At 41.1% G+C, this 18424-nt stretch overlaps 1 protein-coding gene and 1 long non-coding RNA gene across 6 annotated transcripts in view; one reads left to right on the top strand and one right to left on the bottom strand.

Annotated features, from left to right (window-relative positions):
• Positions 1–11536, bottom strand: part of CFAP91 (cilia and flagella associated protein 91) — a 41421-nt gene extending 29885 nt beyond the window's left edge. The window contains exons 1-10 of one of the 5 annotated variants that reach the window (XM_064410269.1): positions 11432–11536; positions 10546–10619; positions 8276–8427; positions 5345–5428; positions 4013–4078; positions 2919–3100; positions 2035–2212; positions 1545–1702; positions 1120–1302; positions 827–969 (exon numbers count right to left, since the gene is read on the bottom strand). In XM_064410269.1, the coding sequence (XP_064266339.1) occupies positions 827–969; positions 1120–1302; positions 1545–1702; positions 2035–2212; positions 2919–3100; positions 4013–4078; positions 5345–5428; positions 8276–8403 (1122 nt within the window). In that variant the 5' untranslated portion in view covers positions 8404–8427; positions 10546–10619; positions 11432–11536. Of the gene's footprint in view, positions 1–826; positions 970–1119; positions 1303–1544; positions 1703–2034; positions 2213–2918; positions 3101–4012; positions 4079–5344; positions 5429–8275; positions 8428–10545; positions 10620–10953; positions 11230–11431 lie in introns of those variants that run through there. The other 4 variants (XM_064410271.1, XM_064410267.1, XM_064410268.1 and 1 more) reach the window with 4 other exon arrangements.
• Positions 3047–7945, top strand: LOC135294685 (uncharacterized). Its single transcript, XR_010356768.1, has 3 exons — positions 3047–3206; positions 6629–6800; positions 7812–7945. It is a non-coding gene; the product is annotated as an uncharacterized LOC135294685 (long non-coding RNA).
• Positions 11537–18424: the final 6888 nt, after the last annotated feature.

Here is an 18424-nt window from a genome sequence, read left to right as displayed (position 1 = left end):
ATATACACACACATATATATAAACTAAGTGAAATTTGCCAAAGTTTACAAATTACAGTCACTATTTTCCAAAGATACAGCAGCCAGCCGAGAATATTCCTGATTTTGCACAAAGGTAACCTTCAACAGCATCACAAGACGTGTACTTAAAAGTACATGTAATTTACAAATATTGTGATTGCAGGTGCAAATGAGGCACTACTTTCTTTGGTCGTTAATTGCATGTATGGACACCTCATGTGCATGAACAGTTGCTATTAACTTGTTTGCAAATCAGATGCTGTTCTTAGGGAATAACAGTGATATGCATCCACCATGGTGACCTGATTTTATGAGTGGGGTCATTTTAATCATGCTTTGCTACAGATGTTTTTACAATATGTACTTAAAATTTACTTTTTAAATCTACAAAAATTTTAGAATATGAATCCAGATTTGCTTTCTTTAATTACTGGAAGCCTGATAGTGTAGCCAGTAGTGTATTATAAAATGGAGCAATGAGAATGAGAAAAGGGTGAGAATTTCAAATTGACATAATATGTTCCAATCCAAATACCTGATCTGTAGGAAGACAGATTTGTTGATACTTGTTGTCTATAGGATTGGGGTAGAAGCAGGAGTGAGAGTACTGATGGGGTGAGTATCAGAGCAGTACTGGTGAAGCCTACAACAATCTGCATGTTTGATTCTTTCTGTCGTAGAAGCTGTTTTACAGAATAAGAATTCAGCACAGGAAATTGGGAAGAAGCTTACACATCTTCCCAATTGCATTAATGAGCAGTTCAAATCTAAGAGGAACTGACATGCTGCTGGATGCAGTGTCATACCTGGTGAACTTGTGCCAGGACTACCTCTAGTCTTCCTGATCTTTTAATATAGCCAGTCTTAGTGATAATGCATTTAGGTTTTGGAGCTTTGATCTTGAGTGGGAAGACAGAAGACGGGATAGATTTTTCCAGTTCACACAATCCTAAGATTATAATATGAAGAAAGATTATAATATATACAAGGATTTTAATACAAACAGTGGTTAAGTAGTGGAGTGATGGGGAGGGAAACTTAATTTTGGTAGTATCTCAAGTAAGCACCTCCCACAACTAAGTCTTCCAAAATGCCTTACCTGCAAAGGTGTTAAGATAGTAGTTTTTTACCGCATAGTAGTCAGAATTGTTGTCTGGGAAAAAACCAATTCGAGACAAAGGAGCATATGTTTGTGATGCAAAGTCATTGTACTCTCTGATGATATCTCGTCTCTCCAGCTTTCCCATCCTATTCTTCCTCTTAGCTATCAGTTTCCTGAGCACTGAAAAGGAAATACAAACGTGAGATGGTTCACACAAATAGTTCTATAAAAGCCATATCTTTGTAAATTCACAAGAGCTTTTGCTAGATAAAATAAAAACATGATAGACCAAATGCTAGCCATGAACACTGATATTTTGGATGCAACCTATTTAATTTTGAATAGATGGTAACCTTGTGAAAATAGAAATGGCTTGTCTGAAAACCGTCTCATACCCCTCTCTTCCTGTCTTTCAGACTTACTCAGTGCACAGTCATGCTGAATTTTTCCTATTTTCTCTTCTTTAGCCTTCTGATGATTTTGCCAGTGGTTGTTCAAGCGCATGGCATTCAGCTCATTCTGATTCTCCTCTCGCCTCTGCAGCAGCTTCTTAAAGACTTCCATTTGAACCTTCTGCAACCTGCAAGGAAAGAAAAGGTCAGACAGTATTGAGTGTACTCAGCAGTGTTCTCTGCAACGCTGTCACCATCAAATGCTACATACCTTTACAAATAGCTCATATTGCATTTCTCATATTCAATCTTTCATTTTAAAAAGGGAATTAAGCACTGGTAAAATATATTGTGGTGGCAGACCTGGAGACTAAATTTAGGATAAATATCCCTTCCCAAAATCAGGGTATTTTCACAGAATTAGAAGGCTTGTTGTACCCTTCAGCCAACCCCCTAAACCTTCTTGCTCCTCCTCTATTCAATAATTAAAAGAAATAAAAGTGTAAAAGTGAACTCCTACTTATCGATTTCCTCTTCCCTATAGGCCCATTCCTTCCTTTCCATAGCTTCCATCATCTTCAACCTCTTTGCAATGTTTGAGGGACTGTCCATGGGTGGCAGAGCTGCTTCCCAAGCGCGTTTTTCCCGGATGCGGTCAATAATCTCCATCTCAGCTTGTCCTGCTGGCAGCCCCCGACCTTACAGGGACAAGAAACATTAGCTCTTTGGGAGACTGGCAAATCCTACAAATAGCTGCCACCAAAACGTATGAGAGGGCTAGATGGGTACAGGACCATGTTGTAAACACAAGTAGAACTGTCAAAAGCCAGAAGTAAATACTTCTCAGGCCAGCGAGATTCTACAGTATGAGGCATGGCAGGACCCGCAGTTGCCACAGTTCAGTGTACGCTAACACTGGCACTTCATTCTTCTACTGCAGGCTGCAGAGGGAGAAAAGCTTTTCTAGGAAAATACGTTCTGAGAATGAGCACTTTTTTTGGCATGTGCAGTGCCCATCGTTGTTACAGGTGAGACACTGGGAGATGAGGATCACAGGTATGTTCTGGGGCAGCAGTCTTCACACTGGTTTTTTTAAGGATGTTCAAAACTCAGAGCAGAAGAACAGTGGGTAAATGGAAAAACTCCTCCCAGTTCCCATTTGTGTAACATGACCTTTTTATACTCAATGGTCCTCAAAACCCTTCATGAAATACCCCAGAACAGCACCATTAAGTAGTGAAATATCATACTTATTTTAGAAACAGGTAAAATAATTGTCCTAAATGCACACAAAAAAGACCACCAAAGCTGGCAATAGACTTGAAACCTGACATTGAAAAGAAAAGAACATCCTGCTAAAGAGACAACATGTTTATTACAATTTATCTTAATTTCACAACTCACCCCAAGTGAGTGTAGCAAGTGTCAGAATTTCAGGGACTGAGCCACTGCGGACTATGTATTCAGGAGAATAGGGATCTGTCTGTGCTTCACCATCCCTGTAATCTGTCTGTGTCCCCAGAGTTCGGAACAAGAGGCCAAAGACCTGGCTGTCTCCTGCAGCTGACAGGACACGCGACTCTGTCCTAAAAAGAGGTGGAAGATTGGTCACATTCTGATGCAAGATGGAAGACTGGTCACATTCACTAAAAAAACCTCCAAGCAAGCAAACCAGAAACACATCAGTTAAAGGTGGGAGTCTTAAACGTGTTTCAGTTTATCTTAACATTACTCCCATGGATGTTAACTCCACTATCTTTGGTAAAAGCAGACTGAGGCTACACTGAATCTGAAACACCCTCCTTAAGTAAATAATCCATAAATCTTCTAGCTTCAGCTCTAATGATTATTATGTACAAATCTTCCCTACCTATCCAGTCCAAAGCATTGCATTTAATGGACACAAAATCACTGAAGTAACATGAAGTAGGACTGCTTCAATTTAGTTTACATGTTTCTCTTTCCAACAATCCCAGAATAAAAATTTAATTCTGATATAAGCACATGCAATTTCCATTAACTCTACCAGGAAGTGAATTTTATTATGTGACCTCAAAATTTTATACTCTCTGAAAACCACATTAGACTACATTACTGATGCTCTACATGTCTGAGCAGCATTGCATCTATCACAGAGATTGTAATAAAATATCAAAAGACTTTCCAATAACATTGCTCTACTAGAGAATTTTCTTTGCAATGGTATCTCTTCTAGAATTCAGGGACACCTAGCTTTCTGTTTCAAGCATCACAATCTTACACTAGAGGCACATCCTTTACTCACAAAGCACTACTTATATACTGCAAACAAATTCTGAAACAGTCCATCATCTATTTCCTCTAGAATTCTCAATGATGAGAGCAGCACCTTACCTCTTAATGAGCTTTTCCTGTTGGTTCATTATGAAAAATAGTGTCACAAGCTAAATAGTTTCCTGATCTTTTTCTGGTGAGGTGTTACCCATTACAGCAGTAATTTTCCAAAAGTCACTACTTACTCTGTCTTTGTATCAGGAACAGTTTCTGGAACAGCTGCTGGGGGCAGCTTAGAAGGCCTGAGAGGTCTGAAGAGAGAGAATGAAAGTAAGACAACAAGGATGAGCCTAAAAGATTATGGTTCAGAAAAACCGCAGTCCACTAATGCTGATTTTCCACAACTGTGGTTCTGTTAGCTGCATGTTTAAGAATTGTGCCTAAATATTAAAGAACTCTTTCATAGCTAAGGAGGAACAGAGGAAGTTTCACCAGTAAACACCAGAACTGAGTATTTTTCTTATAAATCAAAGTAGAAAGTGGAGTTGCAAAAGAAGACAATTATTAGTTTTGAGTGTGTTCCCAATATTTTGTGTATGTTTCACTAATTACCTTACTTTTTTTACTTCACTTTCACTTTTTTGAAAGAGTAGTGGATTTTTTTAATAACGGCTTGAAATCCTGAAATTCATTTCTACAATTAGCTGATAAGCTGCTTTGGACTTATCTAATTTTATTGTTTCATTTTTTTGCAATACTTTATGAGGTATCTTGAAAATTATTTGCACTCAACTACATATTAATAATTCCATCCTAAGCATGCGTATAGTTTGCATATTGCAGTTCTCTATCAATTTCCCTTAGCCTTTGGGAGACTTTGAAGCTTAATTTCATATTGCAGAAGATAACATCATCTTTGTTCCTTTAAAACTGTGTGTTGATAAAGGAGTCATAATAGACTTCAACTTATTAAACATAGCAATTTTTTTATATTTAAAGTGGATATAGGGGCCAATAGCTGCTGAGTAAAATGCAATTCAAAGTGTATGTGACTAAGCCAAGAATGTTTATATGGTAGCTGTTGGTTCAGATCTTGAGTGCATTGCTGACCTACAGTGTCTTTGTGGAAGAGCAGAGCAGTTCTGCAGTAGGGGATGTGGATGAAAAGTTAATCAAGGCTTCCCTTTGCTCCCTTTCTGCTCCTGGCAGAAACTGGGAGTTAAAAGGCTCCTTCTTAAGACAACCGCTTTCTAGGGGTCTGGAGAATCACATTGGCTTTGTAAATATCTTCTTCCTTTGCACAGGATGATCTACAGCCCAAAGCTTTCTTATTAAGCACAGAATATCTGACATATTTGCTTATATGGTAACTCATAACTGAAAAATCTGTCATAGTGTGAATTTAGAAAGACCTTGTTTTAAGACCTGGTTACTATTAAAATTTTCTATTTTATCAAAGAACTGATCAAAGAACTAACAGAAAATACAGAAAAAATAATGCTCTGGCCTTTACTTAGGTGCTCTTGAAAATGCACAGAAAGAAGCTGAACCCTATTTCAAATTAGTTAATTCCTTACTGTGTAAAATATTTGTAGCGATTCCTTCCATTAACTTCAGGATCTTCATACACAACCCGAGGTATCTGAAGAGAAGACTGACCTCTGAAAGCCAAAATACAGGACATAATTTAAAAAGTACATTCAGAGCAGTTATCCTTTTTCCTTATGCCTTTTTTTTTTCCTCTCTCTCTCCCCTCTGGCTGCACTATCCAACATGCTCACAAATTCCCCCCAAGCCTCACACTTATACAAGCAATTATATTTTGGTTTTTCCACATTTACCTATGTAGCAAAACAATTTGACACTTCATGTTTACTTCCCACAATGTGTGGTCAAGAAATGGTCTTTGCTGCCTTTATTAAAACTTTCTTATGAGCTTGTTATGAAAAGGATTAACCACTTGTACATGCTTGACTTTGTAAAGGAAACCACTTCTATTGGAAGTGTGGGGAGCAAGTTTCTTATCTTAAGAGTGAAACACTTTCCAAATATGTGTAAAGACTCAGAATGAGCAAGGGAGAAGATGCTTTCTACCTTTGAAAAGCAGGCAAAGAGATTTTGAGCAAATGTTTAAAAATTTAGAATCAGCAATTTTAATTTGAGTCCTCCAGTAAAGGAGAAAAATTAGGACAATCATGGGAATGTTTGAAAATCTATGCTGGAACAACCATATATTTTGCAAGAACTCTTTTTTTATTTTCCTCCCATTTTGAATTTAAATTAGGCAGATGGTTGAAATTTTTGACTATAACATGTTGAAGAGTCTTCTTGAAGGCTTTGAAATATCATGTGGAAAACCTCATTAAGGCAGTCAGTTGAGATAATAGGTAGAACTGAGAAATTTCAAAGTTATTAATCAGGATTCCTATTTGATTTCACAACTACTTGATACTCCAGTCTTACTCTTCTCAAGCTGCACAGTTGTTAAAGACAAAAAATAGAAATTCTTCCCAGAGAAGCTGTGGATGCCCCCTCCCTGAAAGTGTTTGAGACCATGGTGGATGGAACTCTGAGTGAAAGATATCCCTGCCCATGGCAAGGGGATTGGAACTACATGATCTTTAAGGTCCCATCCATCCCAGGCCATTCTATGATTCTATGATGATTTTATTTCTTGCAGCTATGTATAAGGCAAGTTCTGAAAGCCAGGTTTTCTGTAAGACCATTTGGGCACCTTATATGAATTCCGACCTCAAGATATATGGGCTTGTGGGTATTGGGGATGGTTGCTGATGCCTGATTTTAATTACAAAGGTATATTTACAGAGATACAATTAACAATACTTAACATTGCTCAACAGCTGAGATCAAAACAGAGGATTACATGCTGAGACCTGTTGTCTTCCAAGCCCTCATCTAATTCCTGCAAACTGTGCTGTGGAATCTGGGGAGGCCCAGTATAGCTACCTGCCACAGGAAAGCTTGGAGCGAGATGCTTCATTAACCTCCTGTGACACACAATTTACTGCCAAGGTAAGTTTAAAGTCATCTCTTCCCAGGGCTTTCAGTCACATCCCATAAGAGAAGAGAAGGGAATATTTTGAGATGCAATGTCGTAATCTGATATACTTGCTCAGCACTAATCAACCTATTATTGTGAAGTTGTGTTTGTAATTCAAATGAGTTAATTGAGCTGATGGCTAGTTCCATTAGCTGACTCTTTACATATCAGACTGTCGCTCCATCCAGATGGATTTGTGTTTCATTCAGCACAGGTGGGCACTTATTCTTATGATCTAACTTTATTAGCATAAACCGTTCATCCTGTTATGGTATAGTTATAGGCACAATGGGAACCCAGGGAAATAGCCCTTTTTATTCCACAGATCCTGCCTCTTGCATGTCCTTGACTTATATCTGCTGACTTTGCTGAAATAAATGAGCATTTATTCCCAGTAACCTTGCAGAGGCAATGCAACTACTGAGAAGACAGCTGGGAAATATTCGGTCTTTCGTATCAGCAGCACCGTCAATCAGTGCAGGTTGAAACAGGGGGATGTAGCTCTCATTTTTTGTTAATTGCAAGACATTTTGCAAATACATGTTGTTGAAATGTAAATTAACTTTAAAGCAGTACAGGTGTCAAGTTGTTACAGAACTGCAGACAAAATGTAAGAAGCCACTGAGGTGTTCATGCACTAGGGACAGTTTGAAACACTAAAAATAGTATTAAGAAAAAAATACTCCAAATTTATGGTTTTTATTATGAAAATGAGAAGAATATGCCTTTGAAACTGAACAAAACCAGGTGTGAAATCCACTGTATCACTCTTGAGCACCTTTGATTATTTTCTGGCATGTGCCAGCAACCTCAGAGCAAGCACTATGTGAAAAGCCCACGGCCTAAAGTCAGTTGCTTAAAGCAGAAAGAACCTTTGAAGACAAAAACCTAGGCTGCTGCCTGCAGCCTTGGATACACCTACAAGAGGAGTTAAAAAAACCTATGGTGTGGCAAAATACATAAACTTTTTTTTTTAATATCAGCTGAATCAGAAGCCAAATTGTGACACCAGGAGAAAGCTCAGCCAAGAAACCCCTGCACTAAAAATGTGGTGCCCTGGTTCAGGCCCCAGGGACCCTGGAAGGAGCAGCAAAAGCAATCTAACCAGCTGCAATTGCACGGGACTAAAATCAAAGAGCTCCCACTGAAGTAACACACATGAGTCACTGAAGTCTTCATAACTCATCTGATCTGTAAGAGATTGAAATAACTCTCTTCTTTTTCATGGCAACCGCTGCAAAGCAGATAGCACAGGGATGAAGGAATGTGCAACATCCACCCTGTAAGAAACAGATGGGTAACCATACTCCACAACAGCTGCAATCTCTTAATTTCAAGGGAAATATAAGTAGGAGCAAATTGCAGTCATCTCCACTCCAGCGTGCATGGCTTTTTGTTGGTTTTGTTTGTATGTTCATTTTAAATTGTCCAACCATAGAACACTTACACAGCGAGCTGCTGAAGAGCCTCCAGGCGCTGCTGAGCCCTCCATCTTTGCCCAATATATGCAGGCACTGGATCTTCACCCTTGAAACACAAACTGCAGGCTGGAAAATGAATCAGTCCAGTGGCCATGCTTCAGAATATCGGTGCCTTCACCTAGCATTTGTGTGGACACAAAGAAGAGAGGCTGTAATTTAGCCACTTCAAACAGCATTAAAGAGAGCAGAATTCCAGCCTGCGGTGATTTACGGGACTGCACATTTGGGATGGGGAAAGAAGGCGGCATATGTATGCTAATGATGTCAGCTAGTTAGATGGTTCTTCTCAAGATGTGGAGCATACCAGACTAGCAGCAGATGCACAGATTTGTCTTCTGGCTGTTTTCCAGTGCTAAACTTGTACTGAAAACCAAAAGGTCTAACGGTTTGTTACATAAAGAAGTTAGTGTGCAGTAACTGTGAATGTGCAGCAATGTGAACTTCTAGCACATTACCCCATGTAACTCCCTCCTATTTCTAGTGCTCTAGAAATTAAGTAACATATTCCACTTGCAGGGTAAAGTTACATTATTTTATACTGGAACGATTTTAGCATTTGTTAAAAATAACTCAAAGGGAGCTAGCATACAAAAATGATCACATTAAACATCTACACCCTTCCTTTTAAGGACTAATTTCCCTGGGTAGATATGCCTTAAATTGCTAAATTTATGGTTGCCAATAAATCTTTGCAATTTTAAGTGATGTAGCTCTATTGGCTTGAGCTTCTGTGTCAGAACTGACTTGTGAATTGCCCCTTTCATTTCAGCAGGTGCTAACTCAAATGCATACAGGTGACATTTCAAGAATACTCACCAGAATGTAAGACAGTGTCGGTTGATGAAGATCTAGGCACCCTACCCAAGTAGCTGCTTGCTGTGCACCAAACTGCATTTTTGTTCCATTTGTCTTCAAAAGGAGTTCAACTTTTGAGCGTTTGGAATACCCTATGAACTAATGCTATCGCAACCTCTGTCCATCCCAAATTGTGAAGCTACAGATTAAGAATTCAAGGATGTAGGGTTTTGAATTGCACATTATACACTTGCTGATTGATTCTAAAACATGTTTTATGCAAGAGTCTGCCACCACACCCATCTGAACCATGACACCTGCGACATGACAACTTTAGTGACAGGATGCCTGTTTACTTCATCTGGACTGAACTGTTAGCACAGCCACATTGTTGCATGGGTCTCACTGATGACAGGCAATGTTCCCAGCTCTGTCTCTCTGGGCATAGGCAGACAAATACTTTTTTGTTTTCGTGTAGATATAAGAAATATTCTGAGATAACAGAGTAAGAGATATCCAGCAACATTCTTTAAAAAAAAAAAAAAGTTCCTTGACTCCATTATTGGAAAGCTGCTCAGGGCTTTTCTCCTTGCTATACAGCAATGAAGTCTGAGTTCAGAATATCTGTCTTGCAGCCTCAGTCACATGCCTGGCTTCTGGAGGATTCTGTTTAAAATCCAATTCATTGTGCAGTTGCACCAAGTCTATTTTCCTCTAGCATTCTACCCGTATACATCCTGTGCAGCTATCAATCACTGCTGTCTGAAGGTGTGACTGCAACCCCCATAGGCACACCCTAGCTGGTTTTAAACTAGCTAAGGGGAATACTGACAGTAGGGGAGCAAATACAGTAGGAAGCTAAGCATGGGCTAGCTAGGTAAGGATTTAACTACCTAGCTAGCCTACCTAGCTAGGTAAGGCTAGCTAGGTAGTTAAACTCTGCTAATTCTGTATGAAGAACCAGCATGGATTTGCATGTCTTTATTGGCTGCTTAGATGTTGCTAGATATTTCATTTCAGTCTAAGTAGGCTACATTGATCCATAGTGTAAGTATCTCCCAAGGTAAGTAAGGAACTGTGTGAAATGACAGCTCTGCTTGAACAACAGCCCAGCAGCTGCCCACTTATTTTATTAGATCTAAGTGACTTATACATGCTATAATTAACAGCATTTGAAGATAGACTATTAAAAATACTGACACACAGCTTAGGAAATTACTCAGAACATGAAGCTGGGTATTTCTAGGCTGGTGTTACAGAGTCACCATAGGCCAGCAATCATGGCTACTCCCTGTGTTGTCTTGTTTTAGAGAAAACTTCTTCCTCTGCTTTGTATTTTACTGTTTTAAGAGAGCAGCTAAGGACTGAGACAGAGGTTCTACCCATGTGTATGCAGAAAAAGACAAGGCGAACATGTGAGCTGTCTTTGGCCAATACCTACCAGTCTATCACCAAGCTGAGCATGGACATTTGACTTTGGAGGGTCCTTCTCACTTCACAGTGTGTACAGAGGGTCTGAAAGACAAGTGAACAAACGTAACTAGTATCATATTTGAGGAATCAGCATGAATCATCAGGCTCCACTTCCTTCTTTAAAAGTCTGTCTATAAGAGAGAGTATAAAACAAACTAGGAAGAAAGACCTGAAATATATGTCTCTGTATCAAACAGATGTCACCATCATGCAAATGAGCCTCAGAGCTGAAATCCTACTGTTCTGTGGAACATACAGGTGAAAAATCTAGTAGAAAAATCTGCTTTCTTTGGAGGCACCATCAACTTAAACACAAAATGTGATGACATGAAACATTAAAACGAAGGCATGGTGCAACGATAATCAGTGGAAATACCATACTGTACACGATGCTTCCCTCTGGGACACAGAGCTGGCTTCGCTTCAGCTAATGTTTCATGGTCCCAGCCCCGCTGGAGCCGCCAGCCCCATCGCTTGCCCGCTGCTCGGGCGGCACCCACCTCGTGCCGAGCTCGGCGAGGGCCCCGCGGCCCCGGGGCGGGGGTCCCGGGGGCGGGGAGGCCTCACGGCCCGTCCCGCCCAACTCCCGGCCCCGCGCCCGCCGAAGGGCTCGGCCTCGGCCGCACCGGGGCTGCAGCGGGACGGGGCCGCGGGCAGAGCGCTGCCGTCCCGGCCGGGCCCGGTGCCGAAGGAGCAGCCCAAGGTCCGGCCGGGCGCCCGTCCCCGCCGAGCGGCTTCAGCACGGTCGCCGTTCCCATGGCCACGGCGGGCGGGCGGGCGGGGCCGGGAATGTCCCTCCCCTGCGGGCCGGACCCTGCCCTGCCCGGCCCTGGGGGGGCTGATCGTGACTCTACCGGGGGCGAACGCGCTGCTCGGGGTTTTGCCGTGCCGCTCCCGGCGTGCTGCTGCTCCGTGCAGCCCCCTAAGGCTTCGCCCTGCCGCCTCCATCTTGTGCCGCCTCCGGGAGAGCGGCGCTGGCGCGGGGATGTGGCAGGACTCTGAGGAGGACAGGGCACGGGCGAGGCCGGGAAAGGAAGGACACGCGTGTTTCTGCTTTTCAGCAGCTGCTGCTGGAGTTGTTTCATGTGGTGCTCCCGGGACCCTCGCTTAGTTCTTAGGAAATCTGGTTTAGCAGTTTCGGTTAGGGACAGGATTCAAGGCTGGATATTCTTATTCTTGGCTTCGCTTGTTGTCACCTAGGACTTCTGCAGCTGTAAAGTGGTGAAAGTGAGTCCAGAGGAGGGCAAGGGAGCTGATGAAGGGTCTGGAGCCCAAGTCCTTCGAGGAGTGGCTGAGGGAGCTGGGGCTGTTTAGCCTGGGGAAAAGGAGCCCTGGTGACTTTATCTCTCTCTAGAATTCCTTGAAAGGAAGGTGTAGCCAGCTGGAGATTGGCCTCTTCTCCCAGGCAACCTGTGACAAGACAAGAGGACACAGCCTCTAAGATGTGCCAGAGGAGGTTTAGATTGGACATTAGCAGGAACTGGACATTGGGATGGACTGCACGGGGAGGTGATAGCGTCACTGTCGGTGAAGGTGCTCAAGGAAAGACTGGACGTGGTGCTCAGTGCCATGGTCTGTTTGACCATGGTGTTTGGTCATAGGTTGAACTCAGTGATCTCAGAGGTCTTTTTTCCAACCTAATTGCTTCTCTGCTTTTTTGAAAATAGGCTTGGTACATACTGCCCAGAGAGGCTGCAGGGTTTTTTTCATCTGTAGAGCATCTCAAGAGGCCTGTAAAAAGTGTTACAAATAAATATCACATCATGCTTTGCAAAACATTGCTGTTTCCTCAAGGAGGGGGCCATCCTTTTCTATAAGAAACTAAGTTGGAAGCTTCTTCATGCTAAATGTTAAAACCAGAAAAGGCTAATGCTCTTGTGAACATAAGGAGATTTGCAGGCAACGCTGCCTAGGAATAGGACACAAAACCCAGAGAAATTGAAAATGGGCCCTCTGTCTATAATCTTGAAGCAAGTCCCTTATGTTAGTTATTTTGTGTATAAAACTGTATATCAAAGGGTTAGTCACAGCTTGTTACATCTGACATAATGCTGGCCCCTCAGTACCTCATTACAGGAAAGCAACTTTAGGACTGTAGTTCCAAATTCCTTGGCACTGTGAATTTACTTGTAGACAATTTAACATTGAATGCTAGTTTGCTTTCTTAAAGGCCCATCCCTTCCCTGAAGCAACAACATTTTTAGGTTAGTAGGTCAACTGAAGATGTGTCTGAACTAAGAAATGCTGTCACAGCTTTTTTTCTGACAGACATCATCTACATCTGTACATTTCTAGGATGTGACTTCCCACAATGGATTGATCCATGCCCTAAAGATACCCAGCAGGCTGTAAAGACCCTCATTTTACTAAAGAGGTTTACAGTGTGATACCTTATTATAATTTTTGATGAGGCAAAAGCCACTTTTCAAGAGTTCCCTGGCATTTCTCATTATCAAGTTCAGTTTTCCTTTCTTGTATCATGATTTCCAAGCTGAAATTTTTCCATGCTGAACATCTGCCTTGGGGTAATGAGGTGTGTAAACTGTACTTTGGCCAAAAAATTATTCTTTGTTGGCTCCACCCTCTGATATTTTTCCACTTTAAGGTTTTCAGAGATGACTAAATACAGGCGGCCTGGACTTCTTTTTTTCTTATGTAGAATGGATCCAGATGGAAACCAAGTTGAGAAGGAACAATGGAATAATTAAATGGGTTCTTGAGAGTCCTACAGGAGACCAGGGCATAGCCAAACAGATAAGTACTCTCTGGAGTCATGTACAGCCCAAAAGGTACAGTCCCATTTTTAACTTTTACTGCATTAAATTGGACTAAATGTGAGATGTTGCCACATTTTCCTTTGTTCACCATGAGCTGCCTGGCCCTGCTGCCTCTGATCTGTTGAGTGCTGGCACCTGAAAGACTATGTAGGGAACCAACTCTGGAGACTGATGTGGCTGAAAACTAACTTGTCAAAAAATAAAAGATAAAAGTTTTTAGGTCACTGCTTAGTTGCCTGAAGAGTGATATTCACTCATGGGAGGTGACAGGTATATGTGGCTGAGTGATAAAGCTCAAGGTTATGGTTCATGGAACTTGCTTTGATTAGAGTGTGTGTGGGGGTAAAATATTAGCTAATATTTAACTATATTTCTAAGAAATCTGTGTGAACTACAGGTATAAACAGTGGACAGCCTTACAAGTGTTAAAAGTTATGTTGATTGTTCCTATATTGAGTGTTCTTTGCCTGAAATCTCCATATTCTTCTGGACCTGAAGCTGTGTGAGACCTGACCAGGGCCCGTAGCACACTGCTGTGTGCTGTGGAATGCACTGTGAGGGCTGAGAGGTGAGGTTTGGTCTGAATGGATCTTGTTTATTTATTTATTTATCTGGTTTTAATTTAAACCATACATTTCTGAAGAAAAGGCTCTGAGGAAATATTTGATCCCAGACATTAAACTTTGGCAATCTTCTCTATGATCAGTACTTTGGAAAAGTACTCGAAGCTTATCTGGAAGCTTGATCTGTGTATCAAGATCAAGGACATATCCTGTTGCTCTGGTGAAAGTGAGCTGCAGTCAACTTTGAATGCTAGTTTACTGAACTGTAAGCAATCAAAAAAGATTCCTATTTCCTATGACTGATGAGCTTTCTGCTTAGATCTGTAGGCCATGGGGTTGGGGTTTGGTTTTTTGGTGGCGTTTTTTCATTAATGACTTTTCCAGAACAAGACTGTATTGGTGAGCTGGGGTGTTGTCTATCTGGACATTTTTTTACAGCCACTTTGCTGCAGGGCACACCAGGTGCTCAGATGTATGAGTAAACTGTCCACACCCTTGAGAGTTACTGCTGCAATGTCTGAGTGGATTAACTTTGCATGTTGCAAAATGGCAGAAAAGTGCACTAGTTTAGCTGCCTGTGACAAAGGCTGAGGCAAATTAATTTTACCTCACATTAACCTTGAGATAAGATGCTGTAATTTTCTGCAAGATGAATTACTGCTACTCTGTTGATGGACTTGTTATGCTGTGATGACTTGCTGATGTGTTTGAACTGTAAAATCAGACAGGGGAAAGTAGAAAATTTAGCAGGGTAGGATTAGGCACTAGTTGGGAGCAGAGCAGTAGCTGAACAAAGACAAGATGGATTGGACATGAGTGCATGATTTTAGAGGGGAAACTTGGCTGGCTAAGCAAAGAACAAATAGTAGGAGAGTGGGTGGGAGAGAACCAGAATGGCACAGGGAGAAGGGAGAGACAGGGTGAGCAGCCAGTAGAGCAGAACTGAAGAGGTTTGGACAAGAAAATGGGAGACCTAGGTGAGGAGCTGAAAAAGTGAGGAAGGGTGTGGAAAGGCAGGATTAGGGAGGATAAAGCAAAGAAGTTGAGCTAAACAGATGATGAGTCTCTAGTCTGTTTTCCTTCTGTCCTCCAAAGCCTGGGTTTCTTGAATGTGAATTTTATCCTGCAGTCCATGACAATCTGTGAAATCCCTGGCAAGATGTCATTTATCTAGCTTTAAGTTTCATTCTGTAGATGGTCATCTTCTGCTCTTAGCAGGGGCCAAATGACAGCACTGTCATGGTGCTGGATGCCTGTGATGCTTCGTGGCAACATTTTCTAGTTATTAAAAAATAAATAAATCTAAGCTACAGGAAACAAAGTTCTAGCCCTAAAAGCACTGTTGAGGCTTTGATATCCGGAAGTTTCATTTCCCATTTTTGCCACAGGATGTCACAATTCCTCCATGTATGGTCCTGCCCATCACAGGCTCTAACCTGGGTGCCACCAGTTCAGCTGTTGTATCCAAATGTGAATTGATGTAAAATAGATTCAGACCCATCCATAGTAATCCCTTGGATTCCTGTTTGTTCCATGTCCATTCCACACAATTCACTCTCTGTATATAATAAACATCTTTTCCAGGGGTGTGATTCAAAAGAAAAGCAGCAGCACAAGGCTGCAGTCAATGTCATTGCTAAGTTTTTAATCCAGAATAAGGGAGCCTTCCTTCCAAAGCAAAAAGGAGGAGGCATATGTGGTCACTGTTCTCATCAGAAAGCAGGGGTAAGTGTCAAAAAATGTGAGGAGACAGATGCTGTGACATCTACTGCTTTGTGGATTGAGACCTTGTCTCTGGGTTGACCTTTGGCTATAGTAAGGCATGGTAACCACTGTGGAATACCTCACTTATAACTCGTGACATTTTATGGAGAAATGGCCTTGTAGTACTGATTGTGGTAAATGGAGCTTCACTAAGGTGAAGTCTGTAGTTAATTTGTGCTGGTTTTACTAAGAGCCGTGGTAAGAGAGGCATCTTCTCATACAACAACTGAAATGAAAAAAAAAATAGATGAAAGTGTTTATAGGAGACCTGTTCTCTCTTGCCTTCTTTTTCTCAGTATGACTGTGGGCACATTTTCTGTAATAAAAGCAATACACAGATGAGGATAGCCTAAAAATTCGAAGTTCAAAGGAAGTGAAGTAGTAGTACTTTGTCATCACAGTTAACGAATTCACTTCAAAGCCTGCTAAAAGACTTTTGTAATGATTTTGATAGCACTTTAATTTTTTTTTTTAAAGAAGGAAGAATTAAGGACATTTTCAACCTATGGTTCAAATTGTGACAAAATCCAAATTTTACCAACATTTAAGGCATCGTCTGGAGGACACTTATATACTTCACTTGGATTGGGTCATCTTCTTAAATTATTATTCTTAAAGAATAGAGCTGACACTTGGATGATTTGCAGGGCTGTAGTCAGGCATGTTGTCTTGCCTCAGGAGAAAAAGGATCTTGGATTGAACTCCTTAGGGAACTAGTGAATTTCTAATGTTCTCACTCCTCTCATGTAATATTCAGAGGATTAAATGCCAATACCATTGTGTTAGCTTGCAGGTTCAAGTTTCAGTGTATTAAGACACTTTTCTGGGGACTGAATTTTTGTGCTTCCCTGATCTGAAGCAAGCATTAGAAACTCCTGATTTTCTGTGATTATTTTAGCCACTCCTTTCACAGAAATTAAATATCTGGACAGAAGTGCTGCAGAGATGAATTTCAGCTTATTATGACACAGTATAAACTCTTCCAAATATTACACTCCTATTTACTCTTAAACAATTAGTGCAACATAATCTTAATACAATCTATTAAAGCTTTCAGCATTTTCTTATCGTCTTTCAGCTTTAATTGCAATCCACCAGATGAAGACCAGGTGAGGGCTAGCATACATCCAGGGGCCCAGGGGTTCAGACCTACCAGAGACAAAAAGGTGAGGAAACAGTGACAGAACATTGGCGCCAGTGACAGAAAAAAGCTAGAATTGGATGGGGTCTCAACACAGCCCTTTTCAAGGACTGGGAAAGGATGTAGAAGTATCACTTCCCTCATGTAAGAGAACACAGTCTGCACTCTCTTCAGTCTTTAAAGTTCCCCTATCTTTCCCCTCTGTCTTTGCCTGCACACACACAGTCCTTCCCTCATCACTTCCCAGTCTCACATGGTGGAGACTGAGCCAAACAGGATCTAGGGCACATCCCCATTGTCTTGACATACCAACTCTGAGAACGTGATAAGAGCTCAGCCTCTAGTATGTTGATCTGGAAACATCCTCTCTTTGATACAAAGTCTTTGTATGCATGGATCCCTAGAAGAGAACCAGACCTTGAAGAATCCATTATCATTTTAAATAAGGGACTAGGACAGTTAATGCCAGACCATACAGGAAGCATGGATTAAAATGTAGACTTATACAGATTAAGTACCAACATAAGACAGTGCTTAGATAAAACACTGCACAACATATTGAAGGTCAGGGCAAAATAGTCAGGATGTGGGCTTGAGCTCAGTGTTTAGATTAAATTTTCTGCCATGTAGATGACATAGGTTCCCATGTCACTTCTAAAAAAATAATTGTACTCCAGATTCATAATGTATTAAGGAAGATGGCAGTGTAACTAGGCTCTCTTGAGAATCTCTCCACCTGCATATGGAGATGTCCTAATGCTTGTTAAAATCTGACTGTTAAGCACTTAATAGTCAAGTCCCTTTGATTTTGGTGGGACCTAGGATTCTAAAGATCCTTGAGAAGAAGCTCAGCAAGAAGAAAAGCAGAAGAAAACAAGTGCAAATGAATGAGGTGTTCAAAGCTGAAATCTAGAATGACCATTGATGTGAAAGAAACGGCTTCAGAGTGACTGAACTTTCCACATCAGCTAGTAACTTTGTGAAAAACAGCTGTGGGGATTCTGGATGGATTCAGAAGGCATGTGATGTTGCAGGCTCTTTATAAGCAGTTTGCAGCACTGCACAGCATGTGTCTTGATGCAACATTTAAAAGAAGTGAGATGCTGGAATGTGAGTACATAGAAGTATGAAGCTGCAGTCAGTGACATCCCAAATATGGAATGACTCATGTATTTGTAAATACTAATGATTCTTTCCAGGCTTCCAGTCAGGTCCTGCAGTTCATTGAGAATGTTAAACCATTTTCTGTAGTGGAGCTTCACATTTCATAAAATATGACAGTGAGAGACTTGAATAGATTCAAACAAGCCAGGTTTACCACTGACACAGGCATCAAAATGTCCTGCCATCAAGCAGAATAAAATTGTTAATAGCAGCAAAACTTACAGGGAAAAAAAAAAGGACAAATTGATGTGTGCAGTGGAAAAGAAGTGGACCTACAATTTTGCTGCTTCTCAATTGACTGACAGCTTAACACCATTCAGGAGAGTTGCAGAAACACTACCTGTCTTGCAGCAGAACTGGACTGGATCAAGGTTAAAAGTTTGTATTATGGAGGATTTTATGGAACTGCAGTGAGATGTTTTTTTCTTTAGTATACAG

This window comes from Passer domesticus, chromosome 2, assembly GCF_036417665.1.
Source record: "Passer domesticus isolate bPasDom1 chromosome 2, bPasDom1.hap1, whole genome shotgun sequence".
NCBI lineage: Eukaryota > Metazoa > Chordata > Aves > Passeriformes > Passeridae > Passer > Passer domesticus.
This window is presented reverse-complemented; position numbering and strand designations above follow the sequence as displayed.